Source organism: Phragmites australis, chromosome 20 (genome assembly GCF_958298935.1).
Source record: "Phragmites australis chromosome 20, lpPhrAust1.1, whole genome shotgun sequence".
Taxonomy (NCBI): domain Eukaryota; kingdom Viridiplantae; phylum Streptophyta; class Magnoliopsida; order Poales; family Poaceae; genus Phragmites; species Phragmites australis.
Window position 1 is genome coordinate 7278432 of NC_084940.1, and position 17608 is coordinate 7296039.

General features: G+C 45.2%; 2 protein-coding genes across 2 annotated transcripts; one reads left to right on the forward strand and one right to left on the reverse strand.

Moving 5' to 3' along the window:
- Positions 1-6254: 6254 nt before the first annotated feature.
- On the forward strand, positions 6255-8869 carry LOC133902069 (exocyst complex component EXO70A1-like). The gene has a single exon (XM_062343646.1). The coding sequence runs from the start codon at positions 6611-6613 to the stop codon at positions 8501-8503; it is 1893 nt and encodes a 630-aa protein (XP_062199630.1). The 5' UTR covers positions 6255-6610; the 3' UTR covers positions 8504-8869.
- Positions 8870-13520: 4651 nt separating this feature from the next.
- Positions 13521-17083, reverse strand: LOC133902328 (uncharacterized). Its single transcript, XM_062343923.1, has 5 exons — positions 16738-17083; positions 14949-15879; positions 14694-14789; positions 14320-14456; positions 13521-14146 (listed from the first exon to the last, which is right to left on the reverse strand). The coding sequence occupies exons 1-5, from the start codon at positions 16977-16979 to the stop codon at positions 13966-13968; spliced, it is 1587 nt and encodes a 528-aa protein (XP_062199907.1). The 5' UTR covers positions 16980-17083; the 3' UTR covers positions 13521-13965.
- Between the last annotated feature and the right edge of the window lie 525 nt (positions 17084-17608).

The window sequence follows — 17608 nt, forward strand, 5'->3', positions numbered from 1 at the left end:
ATTGAGGGTGAGGCGGCGTGCACGCGCGAAGTAGAGAAGGCGACAACTTGTTGTGCCAGAGCCAGGGAAGAGGGAGGCAGCGGCGTGCGTTCTAGTGACGTTGACGACAGGAGGTGGCACGGATCTGGTGCTGCCAAGTTGCATGTGATGCGGGGAGGGAGTGGATCTGGCAGGATCCGCTTGGATCGAGGCCGTGCACGAGCGGACGATAACGGCAAGGCAGCACAGCTTCATGCAGCGACACAGGAGTGAAGGGAGGTGGCTGCAAGGTTGCTCGCCTGCAGTCGCTCATGCGGGAGCGAGGAAAGGTGACGGTTTGGCTTCATGCCGACAGTTAGGGATGGTGCAAATTGGAGAGGAATGAGGTAGTTTAGGAGGAGCATTGGATTGGGGTTGGACAGGAAAAAGAGACCACTTGTCAGGAATAAAGGGGAGGAGGGGCAGGACGTCCTGCGTGATTGAGTTTTGACCACTACGTATTTTTTAAATAGCTAGTTAAAGACCCATGTGATGCAATGGGAGGTGAAAATTTCCACGAGAAAATATAGTTGTCCCGTGAAACACATGCATTGCTACAGAACAAAAATCAATTTGACAACACAAAATTGAGCAATATATGTATGGGCCTATGTATATGCGGGTTTGTGTCTATATACACATATGTGTGTATACATATAGATGTACACTACTTATACCTATGACGTACTAATCTAATTGTCTATTAAACACCCTACCCATTTAAGTAATTTCCTAATTTAGTATATAAAACTTGCTATGGCTAGGTTGTTAAATACTGTATAAGTGGACATTGATTATTGTCTAATCTGAATTATCATAAATCTTAATTAAAGCATTTTCTAAAATTGATTACTAAAATTATGGAACTTTACTGTACATGTGAGCTGGTTTTTTCTGTGGTAATGGGCTATGCCCATCATTCTCTCGGCTCTCATTTTTTCTTTCTTTTCTCTTTTCTATGGGTTGACTCCTCTCTCTCCTTTTCTCGGGCGAGCCAACTACTTGGGCATCGGCCCATTCTCTCTCAGTTCGCACTCTCTTCCTATACGGCCGGCAGCCTACCGACCCATCTACTTCCCTCACCAGGCCTCCCTCTCTCTGGCTCTCGTCTCTCACACACGTAGGTGACGGAGGCCGCTAGGGTTAGCGGTGGCGGCAGCGGCGGGGGTGGTGGCCGGGGTAGGGAAAAGGGAAAGAGGGTCGGCGGCAAGTCGGAGGTAGAGGGGAAAGGCTAGGGCTCACCTTGCGATGGTGGTAGTGTGAGATGCAGGTGGCGGCACCAGTAAATTAAGTGATGGTGGCGGTGGCTCGGCACTAATCTAACCGCGACGGCTCTCTCCGGTGTCGGTGGCTTTCCTTTTGGCAGCGATGATGTGGATCTGGCGGTGGCACACAGGATCTAGAGGATGTGGAGGTGGCTCGGACCAACGTGAACCCATGCGGCAACGACTCGGTTTGGTGGTGATGGAGACAAGCTAAGAAACAGTGACCTCAGGCTTTGGAGGCGCACGGAGTGGCAACAAGGCAGCGAGGACGGGTGGTGACGGTGGCCTCAGTGTGTGGTGAGATTAACGATGACGGAATTCATGGTGGTGAGAATCATGGCATAGTGGAGGCATGATTCACGTGGAGTGTCGACAACGGAATTCATTCTGTTGTTTGACGGGACGGTTGTAGCGAAAATGATCCTATTAGGTTATGATTGTGATTTTGGTAATTAATAACAATATGGTCAATGAGACTAACATGTTTGTTAATAATATATGTTAGTAGGTCTCATAGATGCAATACATGAAGAAGTCACCGTAGTCGGGATAAAGTTTGATTGAATTGAAAATGTCTCAGAGAAATTGTTCTCACCGGAAGGTCTGGCGCTAGAAGAATTTCACTCACCGGAGCATTATATCCAGAGGCAATTTGCCTCACCGGATGATCTGGTGATAAAGAATATACACGCTGGAGCAATTCTATTAGAAGGGGTCAGAGTGGATTGCACTCATCGGAAGGTCCAGTGATCAAGACAGTGCACATCGGAGGCTTCACCAGAGCATTTAACAGAGTGTGTGAAAAACCCAGAAAACAAGAAGTTCTACACACCGGAAGGTCCGGTGATGAAGACAGTGCACACCGGAGGCTTTACCGGAGCATTTAACAGAATGTGTGAAAAACCCAGAAAAGAAGAAGTTCTACACACTGGAAGGTTCGATGATGAAGACAATGCACACCAAAGTATTTTGTGCAGAGAAGAAGTTTGGCACGGTCTGACTCAGGATAACTCACTGGATAATCCAGTGATGAAGAGGATGTATACACCGGAGTATCCGATGTTCAGAAGAACTCTGAGTGGAATTCTAACGGCTAGTTTATGAGAATGTACACACTGGATGGTCCGGTGCTTGTACTTCTATTAACACCGGATCATCCGGTGTTCACAGAATATTTGAGCCGTTGGGATAACGGCTAGTCCACGGGGTTGAGGCTATAAATACCCCTTCACTCATTCATTTGGAGTAGCTGGAGTCCAGAGAAACCCTTGTACACATAAGAAGAAATTCAAGCCATCCAAGAGTATAAAGTGTTTATCCAAGACAATTAAGCACACTATTAGCAAGTGATTAGTGCTTATAGGTCTAGAGAGAAGAGTTGCTAAGTGCTACAACTTAGAGTGTAGATCAAGAAGTGATCCAAGCTTATACTTTAGGTACGCTGGCACCTTGGGATCTTTATGACTCGTCGGTAACTTGTTGACTCTCCGACTTGATGTGGAGCGACGGCAAGAGAATTGTGCAGGGACGCAGATGCCATTGTCTTTGTGACTAAAGCTTCGAAGTGAAGACGGCGTACAAGTGACTGGAAGAGTGGTTAGTGGTGAGACCTCACCTTGGTGGCTCATTGTGCTTGAGGTCTTGTCTCGGTGACTTAGTATCTTAAGAGCCGTGACCGGAAGAGATTTGGCGACCGGGAGCATATCTTTTGTGGAGCTCCAACGTGTACTAAGGGTGGCTTGTGTGCCACTGATACCACGGGATAAAAATCTCTCGTGCCGAGTTTGTCTCTCTACCTCATTTACATTTCCGTATTTACTTACTTGCAATTCTCTTAAGCGGTAGAGTAGACACATTAGATAAGTTTAGAGTACATTTAGATAGAAATTGAGATAGACTTATCTTGTGAAAATTTTGGAGCCAATAATTTTAAGTGTCCTAATTCATCCCCTCTTAGGACATCCTAGATCCTCTTCAGCGGTGCGAAACGGAGGGGTACATGAGGGGCATGGGATTGAGGTTGGACTAGAAGGAGGGAACCACCTGTCAGAAATAAAGGGGAGGAAGGGGCAGGATGTCCTGCCCTTGAGGATGGAACACTACATATATTTTTAAGTAGTATAGAGATGAAATTGGGCTCACATAACTCTGGACTTTAAATCTATTCGGAAACCAGGTTAACGTGGTCACATTATCCATATTTTTTTTTCAAGAGACAGCAATAGCATTGCCGATTTTTTATAAAAGGAGAGAATTAACTCAGTTTATAAAGCAAAATTGGATCTGAAAACCTCACAAATTGCACAATAAGATGACAATACGATCTGAAAACAATAAGATGACAATACGATCTCGAAACAAAAACTACACCCAAACCAAAGGTACAACCAGACAACAGTTAAGTCTAACCTAACTCAACTTGTGCGCTAACCAACCAAACCATAGTCTCTCTCACAACTCGGCTGATGGAGCCCTGCTCCCACGCCGCCACAACTCGGTCGGTGGAGCCCTGCTCCCATGTCGCCACAACACAACTCGGTCGGCGAAGCCCTATTCCCACGCTGCTTCTCTACCACACGAGTCGGCAGCCCATCACTTCGGAGGAGCGCGTATTGGAACAAATTACTATCAAAAAGTGCCAAACCAGAATAAAAAGATGCCGTGAATCGAAGGCGTAGGGGCAAACCTACAGAAGAAGCCAGCGGTTCAAACCGAAACCGACCAAGCCACCACCAAGATGGCGACCACCGCAACGTGAGAAAAGAATCTCCAGTACGTGTTTGAAGCAGATGACAATTCATGTATCTGCTAGTACGTGAAAAACATGAATGAAATCGCGAACTGAACCTAACCTGTCCACCGGTTTGAATTCCAGACTCAGTTCGGATGCTCGTATTTTCTTTTCATTAAATTCTGAGAGGAATAGTATATATACATATGAGTGCATTCAGTAGTTAAAGCACGGCGCTTCGTGATGTTATACCACCAATCTTATTTAGATGTGTGCTAGAATCCATCCACGTGCACGTGTGTATGTGCGTGAGTGTGTGCGTCCCACTTTTACTTAAAAAACATGAACGGAATTTGTCCAGAGAGTCGCTGACAGGGTGATATGCTCATAGATGAAGTTCGTAAGCAAATCTTCCGTTTAACATATACCATCGCAATATGATATCAGGATATATACATATATATCGTGATTAATCTACATATCTAGAAGAAACGAGAGCGCGATTTTGTCACGAGTTACATGCACTCGAATCACACGCTATCTTTCTGACAGAAGCTAGCCAGCTTCCGGCGTTCGAGTGACGCGCGACAGATTATTTAGCACATTGGTTTTGGTTCACGCTTGCTCCGCCAAAAATAGGCAAGGTAATTATTTGGCAGAGGAAATGACCGTCCGTGAGTCGCAGTCAACCACCAAAAATTAACAGTGTCTATCGGTAGCAATCCAAACTGGCCCAACATGAAGAAGGCAAACCTCTGCCGCATCAGCATCATCATCATCGCTAATCCGTTCCCTGAAAAGAGGCTGGATAACCAACACCTTTCCTAGGAAAGAAGCCGCAAAAGACAGCAACGGATCGAACCGAAAGGAGGTGATCCAAAGGGAGAAAATAGAGACGTTGACGAAACAAACACTCTGAACTCGCTCCTGACAACTGCCTCCGTGCAACGATGTGAAAGGATGCCGATTACAACACTCTTAGAAGACATAAGCCAAGATTGGTCATTAAAAGATCTAGCTCTCGATCTGGTGATGAGGTCTCCACAGCCTTGAAGAAAAAAGAGGCATGCGTGTGCTGTTCTGCTCTGGGTCTAACTCTAACACGGGTTCAGTGATTTGGAATGATCAGAGAGATTCTTTCTTGATCGTCTGAGGCTGATCCATCCATGATTAGGCTGTTAGACCTATTGATGCTTGGCGGTTGTCAGACACCAGAGCTGTTGCTGCTGTTGTGCCGTCCACTCAAGAAGCAGCTGGATGAGCTGCCAGCCTACCTGCTTCGTTTCATCGTCATCTGAGTTGTTTCATAACTGTCTCTTGACCTGAAATTAGCAGCAAAACAGTTTTGTTATCGAGAGGGCACAGAATAAGCAATAACTGTTGGTGTTGAGAGGACGCCATGGACGGTTACCACTTACCACCATCCCTTCGCTCTCATGGCCGGGCTGTCAACACGTAACGGCGGGTCGTAATGACGAATTTGACCACGTCAAGGTCAAGGTTGCCACAAAGCCAAAGCCGCCCGAGACGCACGTACGTACTACCTCCGATTTTCATACTTATCACTTTTAATAACTTTATTTATTTTTAAATATTCGTCACTTTACGTTTTTTAATTTAAGATGTAGTTTCAATTTTATCTTTACAAAATAGTATCTCTTCTCACCCATTTATAATGGATTTTTAAAATATTTGGTTAGTTTCAAGGTATTTTTGTTATTTCCTATTTAAAGTTGATACTACTTTAGTATGTATGTTTAGTTAAAAATGATAAATATTGAAAAATAGAGGAAGTATGTAATTGTGTCTACCAAGGTGGAATTTTTACATTTTATCCTTTTTAAAAACTTACAAAATAGATCTTTTAAGAAATAATTTTAATAATAGACCATTTTGTATGGGCTGTAGTTGGATAGCACAGTGCCGTGGTAATTATCATATATAATCTTTAGTATTGAACTTGCAAGATGATATATATAGTAACTACACTTTAATTGTTACGGCACTATACTATTAAAGTACGTCATCAATAATCATGATGCTATAAATAAGATTTATTTTACACATTGTTTCCCTACATGTTCATATGTACTGTAGAAAAGGTTTTTTTTAAAAGGGCTCAATTAAAAAATTCCACGCTGCCAAGCAGCCGACCATAAGCTCAGCGTCCCCCACTAACAAGTGGGCCATTCGCTAATCCTGCCACAAGAGAGTCACCTAAAGGGAGGCGGGGGGGGGGGGGGGTGGGGCGCACAGAGGCGAGCCCTTCCCTCCCCTGCCCCCACCAGTCAGTTCCGGCCGCCGGCAGCCAGTGACCTGCCTTCCCAAACCTTGCTATACAAGGAAGCCCAAGCGAGCACAGAGAAATCGTCGAGATAAAAAGGCGTGATTGATAAAGCAGCCGGCCGGTTTTAGCGGGACCAGCGCAGACAGCGCCCTCCTCCTCTGCTGGCGTCGCCGTCGCTGATTGCTAGCTTGCTACTGGCTACTCTACTACTCATCGCCGCCTCCGCCTCCGCCGCGCGCGACCAGCGGCGAAGCCGGGCCGAGAGCGTTGTGCCGCCGCGCGGGCGTTAATTGGGGAGGGGGAAGCGGCATGGACGGATCCGCCGCGGCGGAGCTGGAGGCCGCGGAGAGGGCCGTGATGCGGTGGGACTCCACGGCGTCGGCGTCCTCCGGGGGAGGGGACGAGCACATGCTGTTCGACGGCGGGGGCGACCGTGCGGAGGCGGAGATGTTCCTCCGGGCGGTGGACGACCTCCGGCGTCTGGCGTCGCCGTCGCTGGCGGCCGTCGGGAGCCCGCGCCGCACCCCGTCGGCGGGGGGAGGCTCCAGCGCCGTGCAGGTCGCGATGGCGCGGCTCGAGGACGAGTTCAGCCACGTGCTGTCGGCGCGCGCGCTCGACCTCGAGGTAGAGGCGCTCGCCGGCCTCAGCTCGCTCTCAATGTCCAGCGACCGGAGGAACTCCGACGTCACCGAGGCGGCGGGGGACGACGACGAAGGCTCCGTGTCGTCCTCCGTCGGCCGCCGCAGCAGCTACCGCTCCATGCGGAGTATCCGTGAGATCGACCTCTTCCCCGCGGACGCCATCACTGACCTCCACGCCATCGCCTCCCGCATGGCCGCCGCGGGGTACGGCCGCGAGTGCGTCCAGGTCTACGCTTCCGTCCGCAAGCCGGCCGTCGACTCCGCCCTACGCCGCCTCGGCGTCGAGAAGCTCAGCATCGGCGACGTCCAGCGGCTCGAGTGGGACGCCTTAGAAACGAAGATCCGCCGCTGGATCCGCGCAGCCCGCGCCGCCGTCCGCGGCGTCTTCGCCAGCGAACGCCGCCTCTGCTTCCTCATCTTCCACGACCTTGCGGTGTCCAATTCCGCCGTCACCACCCCAGCTCTCGCCACCCACGACGCGCCCTTCGCCGAGGCCGTGAAGGGCGCGGCGCTGCAGCTCTTCGGCTTCGCCGAGGCCATCAGCATCGGGCGCCGCTCCCCGGAGAAGCTGTTCAAGATCATTGACCTGCACGACGCGCTCGCTGATCTGTTGCCTGACATCTCCGACATCTTCGCCGCCTCCAAAGCCGCCGGTTCAATATACGTGCAGGCTGCCGAGATCAGGTCGCGTCTAGCCGACGCCGTGCGTGGGATACTCTCCGAGTTTGAGAGCGCTGTGCTCCGCGACCCGTCCAAGACTCCGGTGCCCGGTGGCACCATCCACCCGCTCACTCGCTACGTTATGAATTACAGCAGCCTCATCTCCGACTACAAGGCCACGCTTTCTGAGCTGATCGTTTCTCGGCCATCAGCTAGCTCCCGGATTGCCGCTGAGGGCAATGAGGCCACACCGGCCTTCCCTGATCTTGACCTTCCCGACCCTGACAGTCAGTTGCCCCTTGCCGCTCATCTTGTCTGGATTATTGTTGTTCTTGAACACAACCTTGAGAGCAAGGCGTCACTCTACAAGGATGCGGCGCTCTCTCATTTGTTCCTCATGAACAATGTGCACTATATCGTGCACAAGGCAAGGGATTCATCTGAGCTCAGGGGGCTAATCGGGGATGAATATTTGAAGCGACTCACAGGCAAGTTCCGGCAGGCAGCCACAAGCTACCAACGAACTGCGTGGCTGAAAATACTGAATTGCCTGAGAGATGAGGGCCTTCATCTTAGCGGTGGCTTTTCGTCAGGGATATCCAAGTCAGCACTCCGGGAGCGATTCAAGGCTTTCAATGCTGCGTTTGAGGAGGCACATAGGATCCAGTCAGGGTGGTATGTGCCAGACACTCAGCTGAGAGAAGAGCTTAGGATCTCAATATCGGAGAAGCTGCTCCCAGCTTATCGGTCCTTCCTTGGCAGATTCCGGCATCACATAGAAAATGGGAGGCACCCGGAGTTGTACATCAAGTACTCGGTCGAGGACCTTGAGATAGCCATGGCAGATTTCTTTGAGGCAGCATCGCCATCGCCACATAACAGGAGGAGATCCCATGGATGAAAGATGACATGGAAAAGCTTACAAGAGTTATCTGCTGGCCGATGAGTATTCTTGCCATGTATTCTTTAATTCTTTGGGGAAGGCAAATACAGGCGGTTGGGTCTTTTGTTTTGTTCTCCTGAGGCTCAGGGGTATGGTTGGTGATGATTTCTTCAACTAGAGGTAATCTGAAACGGGATCAGGATGTTAGTGAAGCTGTCAAAAGCCCCAGTTTTTCTTCCTCTGTAAGCGAGCTTGTTCATTTTACACTACGATTATGTATTTTGTATGAGTAGTGTGTTCATATAGGAATGTTCTTTTAGTCATGTTACATAGTTGTAACCTGTTACTTGGTATTCATTTGACATTTAGCTGAGTATTTCATCATGTTTTTGGTGGCTGACATGTATCTGAAGATTGCTCTGCCTGATAGATTAGATGCCAGAGAAAAAAGCACTATTGTGCCGGGTCACGGATATATGATTATGTACCCTTTTTCTGGCCTTAAAATATCACTTTTGTTGATTTTCTACCTTATATCTCTTTACAACCATGATAGCCAATAAGGGACGAATAATGCGACACAAACTCTCAAGGAAAACTAGCCAAACAGCCTACACTACCAAGCATGGTTGATTTGAAAATACAATTGTACTCACTATAATGTCTACAGTCAAAGTTACAGTTATATTTTCTATACAACAATTCTATTGCACATGATTACAAATAAGCGGTGTTCTTTCTCTTTTTCTCTTGACTAATGTGAGATTTTTTCTAATTTTACTTTTTTTTTATCAGCCTTCAATCCCACCTCTTGGTTTATACATGTAGATATGGATAGGCTCGAGGTTCTAGTGTTATGACCCGCTAATTGGTAAACACTCCTTTAGTCCTTCCTTGCAGTGCAGTAGTGGTTTGTAGTATGTCAATGGCCTTCGTTTTACTAGGGCCTATAATTACATGTAAAATTGAATTCATGTTTGACCTAGTGCTTGCTCTACTAATTTGAAGCAACAGTGCAATTTGATCGTACTAGACAACATGCTTTATCACCATTAGATCACTAGTACAAAAGGGCTTGCTTTATCATTATTCTCCTTGGTGCGTGATAAATTGCTTACTTTCTTGATCTACTGCTGAACGTGGCACACATTTATTTTTTGCTGATCAAACACTTCCATGATGTAGGGGAACAATTTCCTTTTCCTTCGTTTGAATTGAGATTATGTTGTTCCTTTGAGAGGAGATATACAATTATCGGGCTTTCTAAGTCATAAATCTTCATATAGTATTTTCTTTCTGCTTGTTACATCAGAACTATTCCTACTGGTTCTCTGCGGATGCAGGAGGAAACTGTATTGACCTATGCTGCAAGTCAATATTTTTCTTAATTTTAGAGTAACCACCTCCTTGCAGTATTGTCACAATCAGAATTTTAGCGAATGGTAGTGGCGTACAGATGTTGTAGATAGCATTTCCTAAAAATATATTTATAGGTGATCTGGACTTGAAGGAACATAGAAGGTGGTTAACGGCAGGCACCAATGGCTACTATGTGATGTAATACTGATGACATGTGCATGGTTTGTTCAAGAACAGGGAAACGATTACCTGCTTGCGATGCTGCGGTTATGGACGTCAGAACTAATATTTCTCTTTAGATTGTTATGGACGCCAGATTCAGAATCCCTTTTTTTCCCCACCTTACTGGGAGCTTTTCTGTCGAACGTTTTCATGCAAATGACCATATTGTTGACTGGATATGTTACTTTACTCGGAGCTGCTTTTTCTATCGAACCATTTTTGTTGGATTGTGATCCGAATTTTTGTTGGCCAGACAAGGGACGTTTTCGGTATATATTTCGGAACAGTTCGTATTAGACTAGAATCGTATGTGTTCACTCCTATAAATATATTTTGTAAGTTGTAAGGAGAGTCTAGACGTTTATTGTAATCTCTTGTATTGTATACATCTATAATATAGTGAAGATTGTCGATTGGTATCCGTGGTTTTTTTTCGTAAGGGTTTTTTACGTAAAAATCGTGTCTCATGTTTGATCATATCGTGATTTATTTCTAATAAGTGGTATCAGAGCCAGATTGCATACACGAGAATACGAGAAAAAAACAGATCGGTTTTCGTCGCCTTCGAGTTCTTCGTCTCGCTGTCAAGTTCATTTCTCGATTCGCCGGATTCATCGTTCGCTCGTCACTAGGCCCTGTCCATATCCCGAACACTCGTGTTTGCGGCCCGCATTTGCTTTCTGCCACAAAGAAGAAAAGATCGTGACCTCTCACATGAAGAAAAGAAGAAAAAGGATAGTTTCAAGTCCCGAGGACACAAAGGCTTGCTCTAATGCGAAAAGCCAATTCTTGGCATCTTTGCTAGGTGCACCCGAGAAAGTCTACCAGGAGCTTTGTTGTTTAATTGTTGCACGTACACAAAGTGTACCAGAACTTCTGCAATTTTTTTTGCTTCGTGCACACAGGACTGTACCAGAGGGGCTGCAAGCTATTTTGTTCCTAATTATTCTTTGTCATGGCTTCTATGAAATATGATATTTCGCTGCTAGATCATGATACAAGACTTTCTCTATGGCAAGTAAAGATGTGGGCTATTCTTGCGCACATTGATCTAGATAATACGCTTGATAATTTTGGAAATAAGGATCAAAAGTTTTGGTCTGATGAAGAAAAGAGAAAGGATTGTAAGGCTTTGTCACAAATTTATCTTCATTTATCAAACAATATTTTGCATGAGATTTTGCAGGAGAAAACCGCTGCTGCTTTATGGCTAAAGCTGGAATCGATCTGCATGTCTAAGGATCTACCCAGTAAAATGCATCTGAAGATGAAGTTATTCACGTACAAATTACAGGAGGGTGATTCTGTGTTGAATCATCTTTCGGCCTTTAAGGAGATCGTTGCTAACCTATAGTCTATGGAAGTAAAATATGATGATGAGGATTTGAGTCTTATTCTTTTGTGCTCATTACCTACTTCTTTTGCAAACTTCAGAGATACCATATTATACAGTCATGATACACTAATTTTGAAAGAAGTTTATGAGGCCTTGCATGCCAAGGAAAAGATGAAACAGATGGTGTCTACTGATGGCTCTACTTCTAATGGAGAAGGTTTGATTGTGCGTGGCAGGACAAATGAGAAGAATTCGTATAATAGCCAAAGAGATAAAAGTTCGAACGGTTACAGGGGTTGTTCAAAGTCCAGAGGAAAAGAAAAATTCTGCAGGTATTGCAAGAAAAATAATCATGATATATTTGAATGTTACAAGTTGAAGAATAAAGAAAAGAGGAAAGGTAAATCTAATGAAGAAGGTAAAGCTTCTGTTGCTGCTTCTGATAATAGTTCTGATGGAGAGACTCTCGTTGCTTTTGCTGGATGTGCTAGTAGTGGTGATGAATGGGTTATTGACTTTGCTACGTCTTTTCATATATGCATACATAGAGATTGGTTTATCACTTATAATTCTGTTCAAGATGCTGGTTCTGTTAGGATGGGTGATGACAACCAAGTCTAATTATTGAAATTAGATCAATTATGATAAAGATACATGACATTCTTAGAACTTTGACAGATGTGAGGCACGTTCCAAGTATGAAAATGAACCTTTTTTTTAGTACTCTTGATAATAAAGGGTATGTTTGGTTATGTGGAGATGGTATTTTGAAGGTGAAAAAGGGTTCCCTTATTGTAATGAAATGTGATTTGAAATCTGCCAATTTATATCATCTTCGAGGCACTACCATCACAGGTGATACTGCTGTAAGTTCACATTCATTATCAGATTCTGATGCTACTAATCTTTGGTATATGCGTCTTGAGCATATGAGTGAACTTGGTTTGGCAGAATTGAGCAAGAGAGATCTTCTTGATGGATATAGTATCGGCAAGCTAAAATTTTGTGAGTATTGTATTTTTGGTAAGCAAATTCAACACTTCAGTTCATACAACAGAAGGTATTCTTGATTATGTGCATTCTGATTTATAGGGATCATCTCGTAGGTCTTCACTAGGTGGTTCTCGTTATATGTTAACTATTATTGATAATTACTCGAGAAGAGTTTGGTCTTATTTTTTTAAAGCATAAATCAGAAGTATTTAAAGAGTGGAAGGTTATGATAGAAAGGTAAATTGAAAAGAAGGTAAAGAAGTTTTGTACTAATAATAGGATGTAATTTTGTGTTTTGCTTTATTTTCTAACAATTTTCGTGCAAATTGCAGATGCATCTAGAAATTTTGCTATCCAACTAACCAAACACGAGACTGCGTTTCCACCGTGACAGAGTCGACGAGATACACGTCGTTCTCGTCTGTGCCTGGGCGCTGTGGGTGCCAATGTGCCCGGAGAAAGAACAGACAGCGACGAGGGGCCGTTTCTGCCGGCCGCGCCCGTGAGCGGGGCCGCGCCGTGCGGGTCTCGTGAACCGCGGAAGGCCGCGTTGCGCCGGCCACTGCTTTGGTGGAGTCCCAGCGGCAAACGTCTAGTTGTCGGGCGGCTCGGGCCACGGGAGCCACCGCTGCCGCTGCCGCTGCCGTCCGTCCAATCAGCCGCGCACAGGCAGAGGCGAGCTCCGTACAGGCAGTGAGGAAGGAAGTGTGCGTTTGTTGGGTACTTGGGTGCCGGTTTAGGCCGGGAGTGTGGATGCTGAAAAAGTTTGCTTCTGGAGAGGCCACGGCGAGGACTTGCAAAGGAATGATCTCATCCCACTGAAGACTATGCCCATGAAAGAATTGTGCATGTTCCCTTGGCCTGTTGGTCCAATGCATGTTGGATTAAGAGCAGAGAGCAATGTCGATTGGTCTGACTACAGTTTTGTTTGTGGACCCTTGCTGCCTTGCTGACCAAACTGGGTAACACCGATCGATTGGCTTGCTCTGTAACATCGAGTTCGTGCTCAGTTTTACTACATGCTTCAGAAAACTCTGGTTAAATGTAAGAATTCTTTCGTTGATGGAAATGTTGAAGTGTTAAAAACGTAAATCTGCTGTTCTTTCGAGAAGCCAGAAGCTACAAAGTGTAACTTTATGGTGCAGGTGGACTTGTTTGCAAGTTGCAACACAGTAACACAGATATTCTGCTGAAATCTATCTATCAAGAAATTTCTAGAATCGAATAGAACAAAGATCTAGCAAAAAAAAAATCTTCTACCATACATGGCATAAGTTGAGCCCACACGGACAAGAAGCAACATGATGTCTACAACAAAATATTATACATCACATGCCTCAAAATACCAGATTAAATGTTCCTATCATATACCATCATTCAGACTATGATGATAACAACATGATGGGCCGTGTGAAGAACTATGGAGGAAATGAATCAAGTAAAGAAATAACCTCAAGTGGCGAATTAGCATGGCCAATCCTCTGCTAAATACCAAAATTGCTCTAACGTCCAGTTCTGAGGATCAGATGTGGTTGAATTTACTTTCCCCTGATCGAATGGATAGTAAGTTTTACTCCCTTTTGTTTTCCTCGTCATCCCCATCAAAAGATATTATGGTATTCACGTTCCCTGTTGCTTTGGCATCTGGTGTAGAAGATAAACTCCATCCATTCTTGGAAGCAATTGGCGCTGGCCTAATTAATGATAGATTGTCCTTTCGATCAAAGAATTCGCTCGCATCATAAGCGAATCTGAAATGGAAAGCCAAAGAGATGTAAGCTTTCCCTTTTCTCTACAGGTAAAGGGGACTGTCCCAACTTACTGTGTTAGTGTAATATTTCATTTCAAATGTTCTGAAATCCCAATGAGACAGTACAACGAAAACATCATCCAGCTGAAAATTACAAAAAGATTAGGACTATACCTCATTGTGTTCTGTGAAGGTGCCCACAGGTAGCAAATAACACAAAGAAGAGAGAAAGACAAGACATGCCAGAAGGCAGGAATTATCCATGCATACTGCCATCGTTCATTGAATACATCTGTTGATTTGAAGTAAATCTGCAGAAGAGAAATTGCTATGATACCAATGAATTATGAAACAGATGCATAACCAAGTAAGGTGCAAACCAAGGAATCCGAACAAGGAAAAATGGACAGATTCTTAAAGTAGAAAGGTTATTTAAAGTTATACTCCCTCTGCAAAGACTGAAGAGAAAGTAATCTAATTTTGTGTGATGCAACAATGTTTCTTGGTAATTCTAGACTTAAATATGGTTTTGAAATGCATAAGCATACCTCATAGCCGATCCAGCCAACAGACACCAGAACAGATACAACCAATGCAATTGTGAATTTCCTATAAATGTCAAGTTTGGCCATCAGCCTTCTTGCCTATCATCCACAGAAAAAAGATCAGGAATGGTTAGTGTGTTGTATCATGTAAGTCAGTGCATCTTAACTGGAAAAAATAATACAAGCACAAAGGATAGTGCACTAAAACTGATACTGCAAAAGAATTCATAAATGATACGAAGAAGAGGTTTTGCTCACCTGAAGTTTATCAAGGGTCTTAGCTAGAGAAATAAATATCCAAACAACGAATGCGGCATCCAAAATAGCCACCGGATAGACCAAGAACAGCCGAGCTTTTCCAGATAGATCGTTCACAGCACCAAGATTTTCTACCAATTCAAGAATTTCTGTTGCTAAAAAGAATGTTCCTCCAAGCATGACCACTTTTGATGTCAGGCCACCCAACGTAGGCGTGACAACTCCATATCCCATTGAGACAATGAGAATAATAACTTGAGCAGCTGTTCTCTTAACAGTTCCAAATGTGACAGCCCAAAATGTGATGCCTTTTGATCGAACTCCAGTCTCATTGAACTCAGCATACTCAAAATACCACAATGCCATCTCAAACATGCCCAGTGTAATCACGAGAGTAATACAGTTCTGAAGTGGAAGAACTTCTCTCCAAAACTTCATGTACTGATAGAACCAATAAATCCCAAGTGCGACAAAAGCAAAAGACATCAGTCCGAAAAAGTTCTTAAGAGGTGCCATACGACCTGGAAGGTACCCAGTAGGATTTTTCCATATGGTTTTCCCCTCGATCTCCAAACCAGCAAGTGACAGATCACAGTGTATAAAGTACATATTGTACATCCCAGTTTTGGTTATTGGAATGGTCCTTGATGGCAGCGTTGCAATCAGATCACTTCCATCAAAAGATGCAACAAACAACTTTGGCCAACCAGGATTTACCTGGGATGAGCGGTAGATGACAGAACCTTCTGCGCAAGCTCCTAACTTTGCAAGATCTGAGGTACAACAAATAGCTTTCTGACCTCCATACGCTGATCCACCGATCATTTCACGGTCTTCTATCTCAAAAACGAGTATCTGAACTTTAGACGAACTAGTCTCCTTTACAGAATCATTGGCATCATCTGGTCTCCTAAAAGTAATCTTGTCAAACCTGAAAAGTTGTAGAAATGGGATGGTCAAATCTCTGAAGCATAGTGTCTCATTAGATTGAATTGAATAGCTGCAATTTGAATTAATGGGTCAAAGTAACAAAAAACAAGACTACAAAATGCATGTGCACATTTGTACTGAACGGTGTCAACATGCTTGTACTGCTATTTACAATAATAAGTTACTGAATTGCAGTAACCAACTTGTAAGTAAATCTAAAGGAGATAAAAAAGTAAGCAGCATCTTAAAAGTAATCAGCACGAGACCTATTGGCTTTCGAATTGCAATTGCATGGAGAACATGATGCAAGTTCCTTTCTCTTAAGTTTGTTAGATGCATCTAAAATTATATGATTATAGAACATGGAATTGCTTGGGGTTGCCCCTCTCCAAAGTCATCCTACATTATTATGTTTGACGTGAAGAACTGATCTTACAAAAAGCTTGCTTTTGTGCTCCTCAATCCTCAGAAATAGCAACTCCCGTCCATCATCCGCAAAATAAAGGTCCAAACTCACTCTACTGAGCTCAATTCTCGCTTCCCATGAAGTAAAAACGAGTCCAATAGCTCAAGCAGTATGCTCTACTTCGTAACAAATCTGCACCTAGGCATCAGAGCAGCGTATCTCACCGTCCAGCCACCAACCACACTGCACTAAATTCCCACAAAACCCCCAGCCATCCAAATCCGACAGAATCCCCAAGACGGCAGGACAGAAGGATCCAAGATCCGCCCGGCTGCCGACAGCCACCATGCCGCCCCGGTCGACCGCAGCCAGCCGCATTGCAGACGCACGCGCGCACCAACCAAATTAGCCACCGGAGGATCGAACCAAAACGGCTACTAGCTAGCACATTACCGGATGAAGGCGTCGGCCACGGCGGAGGCGTCGTCATCTTCCTCGGCGGTGACGTTGGTGGGGGAGGCCGCGGGCGCGTAGAGGCCCTCGCTGCCGGCGTGGAGGATGAAGGCGTTGCCCTTGTTGGCGAAGCCGAGGCCGCGGTACTCGTGCACGGACGCATCCCCGGTGCGGAGTAGGAGGAGCGCGACGGCGACAGCGAGGAGGCGGAAGCGGAAGCGGGCGGCCGGCGCGGCAGCCATGGGGCGAGTGAGGCTGGATCTGGCGTGAAGCGGTGTTAACTGCAGTGGAGCTCGGCGGGGGCAAAACCGGAACAAAAGCCAGGGAGGCTGTCGCCGTGTGGCCCCCGCGACCAGCTTGGTTATTCTATGCTGGTTCTTTGGTGCACAATGGTCAATGCCTACCCTGACAAGGTGCAAAAAAACAAAGCAAATGCAGGGTAGGCTACCTACTTTAGGCTCTTGGGGGCTATTTTTGGCACGGAATTTTGCAGTGAAGAGTAGGTAAAAGGTCACATTTCAAACATTCTTAAGCAGGAGGCGGATCCGGGGGCTGCAGCACGGGCCCAGCCCAGAAAGCCCAGAGAAAGTAGAGTAAAATTTAGAAAAAAAATGCATCATTTTAGCCTACAAGCCTAGAAAACCCAGAGAAAGAAATGAAAAATCCAGAAAAAATACATCATTTTAGCCTATAAACTATGAATTTGGTCCAATAACAAGAGGCCCAGCACCCCCTTGGCATTGGGCTGGATCCGCCCCTGTTCTTAAGGGTTTGTTTTAAAACTCAGGAGTTTGAAGAATTTATCTAGAATTTAGCAGAAACTCCTAAAAAATAGTTTGAGCCCTCCAAAGAGGCCAAAAGCCTCGGGTTC

Bases quoted from the DNA above. Each gene is read 5' to 3' on its own strand.
- LOC133902069 (XM_062343646.1), top strand. From the start codon at position 6,611: ATGGACGGATCCGCCGCGGCGGAGCTGGAGGCCGCGGAGAGGGCCGTG.
- LOC133902328 (XM_062343923.1), bottom strand. From the start codon at position 16,979: ATGGCTGCCGCGCCGGCCGCCCGCTTCCGCTTCCGCCTCCTCGCTGTC. The intron at 14,790-14,948 runs GTGAGCAAAACC...TGTGGATGATAG, and splicing joins AGACCCTTGATAAACTTCAG to GCAAGAAGGCTGATGGCCAA. The intron at 14,147-14,319 runs GTATAGTCCTAA...TTTCCATTTCAG, and splicing joins CCTTCACAGAACACAATGAG to ATTCGCTTATGATGCGAGCG.